The 9,272-nt window shown below is 37.7% G+C and overlaps 1 protein-coding gene across 5 annotated transcripts; it reads right to left on the bottom strand.

Annotated features, from left to right (window-relative positions):
* Positions 1–534: 534 nt before the first annotated feature.
* Positions 535–8,802, bottom strand: ganc (glucosidase, alpha; neutral C). Of its 5 annotated transcripts, none has more exons than XM_079458952.1 (24): positions 8,711–8,802; positions 8,487–8,549; positions 8,086–8,188; positions 7,868–7,995; positions 7,591–7,677; positions 7,472–7,493; positions 7,301–7,367; positions 6,700–6,796; positions 6,388–6,571; positions 6,159–6,303; positions 5,797–6,032; positions 5,324–5,444; positions 5,002–5,081; positions 4,330–4,473; positions 3,833–3,929; positions 3,648–3,749; positions 3,303–3,546; positions 2,869–2,933; positions 2,409–2,485; positions 2,250–2,324; positions 2,056–2,169; positions 1,794–1,906; positions 1,465–1,565; positions 535–1,358 (listed from the first exon to the last, which is right to left on the bottom strand). In XM_079458952.1, the coding sequence occupies exons 1-24, from the start codon at positions 8,743–8,745 to the stop codon at positions 1,258–1,260; spliced, it is 2,601 nt and encodes an 866-aa protein (XP_079315078.1). In that variant the 5' UTR covers positions 8,746–8,802; the 3' UTR covers positions 535–1,257. The 5 variants fall into 5 exon arrangements, 3 of the variants coding, with proteins under 3 accessions (XP_079315078.1, XP_079315076.1, XP_079315077.1); XM_079458950.1 differs by having other exon boundaries at positions 7,591–7,767; XR_013786798.1 differs by having other exon boundaries at positions 539–1,358; positions 2,061–2,169; positions 7,591–7,767.
* Between the last annotated feature and the right edge of the window lie 470 nt (positions 8,803–9,272).

The raw sequence follows: 9,272 nt of genomic DNA on the forward strand, positions 1-9,272 counted from the left end.
TCCATCGTGATTTAATACCTTACACTTATTTGAGATTGGTAAAAGAAAATGACTTAAACATTATTATTTATGAAAGAAATGTACCAAATTATTGTATTATTGTTAGCCAGTGAAGGGATCTCATTATAGGGGTGGCATGATCGAACTTCCTCTTTCCCGTCAGAAATCTTGCTGCGGCATTTTGCACAACCTGTAAGCGTGCAACTTAATTTGGGACTTAACCAAAATAAATAGAATTGCAATAATCCAGGCGTGATGTAATGAAAGCATGGGTAGCTGTTTCCAAGGAGCGCTTCGGGAGATAGGATTTGATTTCGATAAAGAGTGAAGCTTCAACCAACGACCGCGCTAATTTGCTTATCAAATTTGAGAGAGTTGTCTCATAGCATACCTAGGTTCGTACTTGGGGAGAGTTTAATTGAATGAGAAATCACGTTTTTGGATGATGTAGGCCTAAAATAATAAAGTTTTATGAATGTTGCATTTGATGACATGATTGTATTTCATTATAATGAATGAAGATGCATTAGACGTAATTCATAAAATTCATTTATTACTATTCAGTCAGATGATCAAAAAACCTTTCTATCTAGTGTCTTTGGTATCGCGATAGGATGCCATTGACAGGCGACTGCCAGACATGGCAATTTTATAAAAAGTTGGAAACATTTGAGATATTTTAAGTACTCAACTGAACAAAACATGTAACACTGGCCTAGTGGTTATTGGATATTTTACTGCAAAAAAGTTATAAGCTGCACCTTTAAAGTCGGCATAAAATTATAAATGTGAATTCAAATTGATTAACACAGCTTATTAAGTAAAAATCATATATCCGTGCACATCAAAATATTTTGTACTTTAACTAAAATGTTACCCCCCCCCTTGAAACGTCCTCTCTTCACTTCTGGTCACGAGGAAGGGCGCAAAGGCGGAGCTGCAATGACTGACAGATTGCGAACTGGATTAAAAATCGGATTCCGTTTTGTTGGCAACACCCAACTTTTAACGATCAAATCAGTACTCGAACGAAATCATGTCCCGGCCTACATTCTCTCTCATTTCAGAAGTTGTTTGACTCGGACTTTAAGATGTTTTATTTTAGGAAGAAGGGAGGTATATTTACTGCTGTCTGTTCTAAACCCCATAATGAAATTCACCATTGCATAACATTCTGTAGAGTTGAATAAATGTTTTCATTATATTCCGTCCTGATGATACAGTCGCTGATTTGACTTTTTTTTCAACTAAAATGTACTATATGATCACTTCCCAATCTTCGTGTATTCCCAGGCCCAAGCCAGTTATAGTCAGACACTTTGCTTCAAACGTAAACATGACCGCAGTCTTTCCTGCACCTTCAACAAAAAGGATAAGAGTTAGTGACTATTTACTTTTCCGTTGTCATTCATGTGATGCCAGAGTCAAGCATTCCACTTAACAACAACAGAAGTCTTTTCTCACCTGATTTAAGCGTAGGTTTTCTTTTTAGAGTATTCAGGCCAAGAATGACCACCGATTCCACTTTGTCAACCGCATCAAACAGCCCTTTATCATCAGCACAGCTGAAAACACAAGGAGAACGCTGTACTAAACCCACCGTATACATGAGCTTAAACCTGCTGTATAATACAATATATAACCTACTCTGTTTTATAACCTTTAAAGACAAATTTCTTATTTGTGATCAAAAGGCAGATAATATGAAATGATCAATATCTTTAGAGACGGAATTTATACACACACCTAAGAATTAATAGAAAAACTAAACCCTTTAAAAGGTGAACTGTTACCTGCTGACAAGCTTGCCGGCCCGCATGCTAAAACGTCGCAGACAGAATTGCATCTTGTCTCTATAACTAAAAGAATGGCCATCGTCCAGATAAAGAAATCCATCGGCATAACCCTATGAGAAACATGCATCATCTCTTTCTCCATATCTCAGGAGTGTGTTTATATCCAAAAACCTGTGTGTTCTCATGCACAGCCGTCCGAAAACTAACAGAACACAAGATATTTGTTGTTCTGGTATCATTAGGGTGTACGTGTGGTCACCTTACAGTCCAGAGCTACTGTGAGAGTGAATGGATGCTGCTGTAGATCCGCTGTACTGGAACCGCAACCTGCTCTCCTGGGTACCACTGTCCCACCACGCTGGAACACAGGCACCTGTCGTAGAGTTTCATTATATCATATATAAAATGACCAGCTGTATGGAAAAGAAATAGGATCTAAGAGAAGTCACTCACGGTGTTCAGAGTTGCTGGGAAATTTTGAGTTTTGCCACCTCTGTGAACCTCAGTGGAGTTTGTGTCATACCAAAGCTTTCACACAAACACACAAAACAGCTTTAATCTTTTAATATGATATAAAATGCATATAATGCAGTTCACGTGGATGAGGCTTACCTCACCAGACCCTGGCAGTGAAACCTTGACCTCAGAGACTCCAGGATCAGTCACGGGGCACACGAGGAGAGCATTGCCTGACAATTAGTTGAAAATTAAATTACATATTTATATATTTTTATTTGATATGACTATTATATTGTGTAATAATTGTAGTAAATAAACAATTTGATTATTTAAGTTTAGTTTAAGTTGAAACGTTTAAGTTTAGACGGGTAACGGTTCTTCTACTGGTAACCCGAAATGATAACCTGCTAACTAGTGTAAGTTCTTTTGCTTGCTTTCAAAAATAACCTACAGGGACTCTAGTCTTTGCAAATGTGTATCGGAAATTAAGTTTGGGCAACAAAAGTAATGTTTGTGAATGTTGTTGCTTTGAAACCATCTATAATAGTTGTTGAAATCTTAAACTTGGTTATCACAGAAAATATGAGAGGGCGGAAAATTATGAAATGTTTACCAATCATGTACTGATTCTCCACAGCAAACATGTTTGTGTCTTTAGGAAATTCTACCCAAAGAGGTCTGTGGGAAACAGAAGAAAAAAGGACAACCCCATAGGACATGTTACCACTTTTAGCAAATTACGTAGCTATCAATAGTACTCCTAAAAGAAATAAAGAAGATTTACATGAGATTTACATCAGATTATATTTTACAAGAGGTCATGTTGAGATCGTAAAACCAGTTGAATACTTTTAGATTTTAAAATACTCAACACACCTGCAAGTATTTCCGCAACAGCACTGGCAACTGTAAACTATTACTTTTGTGTCATGCTGCATCCACACCAACTGGTGTAAAAAAATGCCAAAGGGCCGTTCACACTAATAATTATAAAGTTTGGAAAAACTTTCTAAATGTAAAAGAATAGCAGGACATTCAATTCACTACCTGATAGGAGGCACAGCTGAAGTGTGTGCTTGGTGAAACAGAGTGTACCAGTACGGCAAGAGACGGTATCTCTGCTGTATAGCCAATCGAATTGCAGATGTGACATCATCCCCAAACAGCCAGGGCTCTCTGCGTTTGGTGATATTAGCTGAGTGACCACGGAAAAATGGCTGGAGAGCCCCTGCCTGGTACCAGCGGACCAACAGCTCGGGGTCTGGGTCCTGCACAAAGCCCCCAACGTCAGCTGCACACAACAGCGAGACGTGTTAAAATGACCCTAACCAACTGTAATTTGAGACTAAACTGAACTTTATTGTAAATTGATCAGAAAAAGGTCACTTAAACCGCCACAAAAATGTATTCCTGTCAAACTCAGGGACAGCAGCATGGGTATTGAAATCTTTAGGTGTTCCCAAGTAGCAACATTGTCCCCAGTCCAAATTGCTCCTGTGACATAACCGATACATTGTTTGTAGGGGTCATCTTTTCAAACACAATAGGCATTGTTGTACTGTGCATACTGAGCTCACCCCATCTTTGAGACCCAGCAAAGAAAGAGCGTGAAAGGACAAATGGCCTCTCCGTGCCACCCGAACGAGTTAATAAGCCCTCAAATGTGGCCATGTGCTGCGAGAAAGAAAAGTATATATTGCATTGGTACATCTCTGCAGTGTTCGAATTGAACCATGTGTTACGGGGGTCCCCACAATGGGATGTTTTTGTTGTTGGCAGAGGCTGTCACACTTAGAAAATGAGTATGAAACTGTATATTACAGAGTCCAGGTGGGGATTGTTTTAAAGAGACGCTACAAACATAAACAAACAAAACAAACATAAAAATAAACGTAAAATACTTTACAATTGCAAATCATCTATTGACACTATTTACCATATCTTTTCTATTCAACAACATATATCTGAGGGATATATGAGTCTATTTTTATGCTTTATGGGGGATTCCGGACCCCCTCAATTCGAACCCTGCATCTCAGGCCTTAACCGTTTTATTTTCGTTAGCTAAACTCACCTGATAAAAGCCATACAAGTTGTGTAGCTCCCTATGCTCCCACCCTCCTTGGTGCACTGCATCTTTAGGCATTGTCTGCTCGGGTCCATTAAACACAGATGGTTCATTCATGTCGTTCCAGATAAATAAAGATTCTGTTGACCCCTAACGCAGGCATGGGTGAACAGACTGGTTACCAAGACAGAACGAAAAGCACTAGTTGTGGATCTAAATATCATCTTACAAACAACAGCAAGGGTGTTAAATAATGAATCTGCACATGGTTTGTCTTAAATAAAAATACTATGACAAATACACATTAAACATGTCATTTTTACAACAGGGGGGTTTTATTTTGTATCTCTCTGAAATACTTGATTCTGATTGCCGTAACAATTCAAGGCATGTTATTCCCAGATTTTAATAAATATAAATCAAGATTCATAAAAATTTAATATAAATGTTCCTAATCCACGACATATGAGATTACATTGACATTATTTAAGTCATGGCAAATGTATGTTTGTCTTGTTTAAACATTATGTTTTGGCTTAAGCCGAAAGAAAACTGTTCTTCCTCGTGTAGGAATTAGTTTCAAGTGAGTAAGTCGGTTATAATAAAACAAACCCCGTCAACAACTGTCGGACTGTACATTATCCCTTATTGAACGGAAAATAAAAAGGAAAGACTCACTTCATATTTGTTTAGAGAGAACTGTCTGGCATACCATGATCTTGTCCTTGAGCTGCTGAAGTCCAAGTAGCAGGATTTACCTGTTATGAAACAAATCAATCATATGTGGGAGACTTATTTACCAGAGTCATTTCAAGTTCTTTGAACATACATATAAAGGACTGTATAGAGTATAACTTGAATTTCATTACATTAGATAACTGTTAGTCTCATATGGATTAATGCAAAGTATATCTGTTGGGTCTGGTCATAACATCAGAAACACGTAAGAGATAAATATCACATCACATACATAAAGTTGAAGACTTTGATCAAATCTTACCTGGCCAACAGGTTCCTTCATAAACACCACCTTCTCTATTCTTCACTGCGTTGCCTTTTGCTTCACAGTAAAACGACCAATCAGGATCAATCTTGATGTGGGGGTCACTAATAACAACCAACTAACCGGGGAAATAATAAGAATGTCCCTAGTTAACTCAAAATGTAATATTATTTTCTAATGTATTCATCCTCATGTTGTTTAAAACCTGTTTATGACTCTTTCTTCTGTGGAACACAAAAGAAGATACTTGGAGAAATGTCTCCATTCAATGGAAGTCAATGGGGACAAGTGTTGTTTGGTTACCAACATTCTGCAAAAAATCTTCTTTTGTGTTCTGCAGAAGAAAGGAAGTCATACAGTTTTGAAATGGCTTAAGGGTAAGTAAATGATGAAAGAATTTTCATTTTTGGAACTATCCGACATACAGATCTGTACCATTCACACATGGAACTACATCTACATCATCATACCTTCCTGTTTTTCTTCTGCAGGTAGTGCTGTAATTCTACTGGCTTTGGGAAAAGCTTTGAGTCCCAGGTGAAATAGCGCTTCCCATTGGTGTGCTCGATGTCCAACCATATAACATCATAAGGAATTTTGTGAAGGTCAAATCCACCATCCACAGCTTTAACGTCTGCTTCGTCCTCATAGTTCCAACGGCATTGGTGGTATCCCAAAGAAAAAAGAGGAGGGAGAGCCTGGCAGCCTATCAGCAGACAGAAACTGAATACAGTTGTATAGGAATCTACCATGTCAACAGGAGGACTGACTGAATGATGTCATGACATCCACCCAAAAATATTGACCCGGTGGTATCCACATTGATCATTACCTGTGAGCTGAGCGTACTGAGAGAACACCTGGGCAGCCGAGGGCCCCAGTAAAATGAAACAGTCAATGGTGCCACTTTCTGATATCCATCTCAAATCAGTCTGAGGTGTGATCCTACTTTTCTTCCCTGGTGGTTCATTCTCGTCCTGTTAGAAGAGCAAAATTCACTCAAAAATGCATCTGGTGTGAATATCATACAAAAGACAAAAGGACTCTTATTGAACTTGCACCTCAGTTGTCTTCGCACTATATTTGATATCAATCAGTGTCTCTGACGCGTTTAGCCAGAATACTCCGAGTGTTCTCTCAGGCTTGTGAGCTAGCAGGAGCGGTACGGAACCGTAAAGGCCCAACCTGCTATTGATTTCATAAGCAAACACATCCAAGTTGTACAGTCGGTACGCCTCAGTGGCACTGTAAAGAAGATACAGGGTAAGAGATAATATTAGGCAAGAATGTGGTTTCTATTTTTGTACTGCATTAGTCTCAGTGTTTCAATGTTCCAGAGATCATTTAGGTTACAATTATATAAAGTTGCCCACCTTGTGTCTTTTAACAGCAGGGTATCAGCATGTTCAGGAAGACCAAATGTATGGCTGAATCCGTGGAGACATAAGTCCATACCCACAGAACTGGGACCTAAATAAAAGACAACATCACATTATAAGTTGATTTCATCATTTGCTGACTGCCTGTGTGTGTTTCTGTATTCTGCATGTACTATATATATTTACATATAGTTTGTATTCTATATAATGTATGCTTGTGTATGTATGCTATAGATTTAATGATTCGTCCGATTTCTCTGTTTTTATGTTGTTTTATGTCACTTTGAAACAGTTATAGCACTGTTTAAAGGAACATTTGAATTGAAGTGATTATTTTTATTTTGTGCTTGTACTGTTAGAAGTTCTCTCTTAGCTATCGTTTGTTTTGTTAATAAACATCCTTTGAAAAATGAAATTTAATGTTAAATAAAAATATACCTCTTATTTGAAAACAGATTTTACGTTTTACATTTTTCAAAATATTGTGATACTGGACCCGGTGTTATGTATTGTAGCGAATTGTGAGTTAACTGTCATTAAATCCTTTCGCTAGGTGGTTGTTAGAGTATTTGTGTAGATTTGCATGGATGCTTACCGATTGCCTTGATGTCCTGAAACTGTCTGAATGTTTCTTTCCACAGTCCGCATGGATCGTCTTCCACCTATAAGATTCAAATTCAATGATTTGTTTCCCCCATTAAAGTACATATACTTTAGAAATAGAATGTTCATAAGTCTCAATAAAAGTTTTAGCATACGTTCTCACCTGATGCGAAACTGAAGATGACCTGGAAGCGGTATAAATAATGAAATGGACAAAACAAACAACAAGTTAGTCAGTATACGGTATACAATATTTGGCGTCTCATATATTGTTTTCTATACCTTGCTGGTTCCTGAAGAGTCTCAAAGCAAAGCCTGTTTCCTGGATTGAGTGTGACAATCTCCTCCCCATCACAGGTGACCTCCAGTCTGAAAGGTGAAGCTGAAACTAGGAGCTGGTAGTGACCCAGACCCCACGTTAGAGATAAACAGTCTTCTCTCTGCCATTGAACTCTCAGCCTGTCAATTAAACAACGCTAACAATGAATGAACAGTAACATATTTAAGAGGTGTAAAATCAGGTATCTCAAAAAGGAGCATTGCAACGTTGATGGCTTACGGGTCATATGACAGCTCTCCAATCAGAACGTCTGGAACACGGTAACGTGGTTTTACTGGCAGTAGTTCATCAATAAAAACTCTGACCGTTTCATTTTTGGTCACCCATATTTGAAGACACAGTCTGTCCTATAAGATTACATAGAATTTTGTTCCAAAACATGCTTTTATTCCAAATATAAAACGATTACGTAAAGTTGTGGATCACAGGCAGTTTACCTCTGACCCCTGCTCACAGAGATCCAGAATGGCATATCTATCTGTAAGTACTAAAGTTTCCAGGTAGGCAAAGTACTGAGACAATGCTTTATCTCTCTGCCGCCTGCAAAAGAGTTCAATGGTTATCACTGTTCACAATAAAATCACCTGTTACATATTATTACTATGTTTGACTTTTTATATTTTGAACACTTGTTAATGAATATTATGATGATATGTTTGTAGTGGATATGTATGTTTACATGATGAAATGAAAATATTTTTTTTATTATAATGCCACTACAACAGGTTACTCATCATGACTGGTCAATTTATATCATGTTTATTTATGAGTAAACATTCTCAACGTAAACAAATGGATATTCCAATCAATCAATATAATAATAACCTCAGACAGTTACCTGTAGAATAAAATGTCATCGTTTTTCTTAAACTTCTCTTTACCCTCATCAGATGGCACGACACTGTAATGTAATGTAACATATTGATTTGCAAGCAATAACACAACGCTAAAAGCGCAAATCGCTCGCAAATCCAGCAACGTGCTTTTGGTCACGTTACGTGCAGTCACGCATACAGTTGTTACTGTATATACTCCTAGACTAAACACAGCATATGCATGTACCTCTCAATGGATCCAGTAGAAACGTTCACCTCCATTGCTCCACAAACTAAGGGAAGTTATTTGACAGGTCGGAAGTATGGGCACGGCATACGAGTCCTCCAGGGGGCGCATTACGGCTCAGATAGCCAACTCTTTCATTGAATAGGAGTAAAATGTTAAGACCTTGTGTATAGTTGACATTTGCAAAACATAAACAGTTTTTTTAATATGTTAATTGTTACAATTAGTGACAATGTATAAACAAAAACAACCCCCGAAATATGTATTACTAAAAACATTACTGGGTAATCACAAACGAAGGTGATTGGCTGTAAAACAATGATCGCTGATTAAAGTAGCAGGTACCGCGAGACCGAACAGTCGCTTTAAACTAACAGTGTGAAACATAAATGATTAATTTAATTGATGTGTTTAGACATAAATTATGATTATAAAAAATATTTCACGAACATTCCACTAAAAAATACACCGTATTAAATCTAAACCAATCAACGCTTTTCATTAAACCTACTGAAAACCCGCCCATTTTTAAAAGCGCGTTTCAAACTAAAGGCCATTTCTG

Source organism: Barbatula barbatula (genome assembly GCF_947034865.1).
Source record: "Barbatula barbatula genome assembly, chromosome: 6".
In the NCBI taxonomy this organism is placed as follows: domain Eukaryota; kingdom Metazoa; phylum Chordata; class Actinopteri; order Cypriniformes; family Nemacheilidae; genus Barbatula; species Barbatula barbatula.

Excerpts from the sequence above, each read along its gene's own strand:
- ganc (XM_079458950.1), bottom strand. The coding sequence starts at position 8,745 with ATGGAGGTGAACGTTTCTACTGGATCCATTGAGAG. Across the intron at positions 6,572-6,699 it reads CTGCTGTTAAAAGACACAAG|TGCCACTGAGGCGTACCGAC; the intron begins GTGGGCAACTTT and ends TCTTCTTTACAG. Across the intron at positions 1,907-2,055 it reads CAGTAGCTCTGGACTGTAAG|GGTTATGCCGATGGATTTCT; the intron begins GTGACCACACGT and ends TGTTTCTCATAG.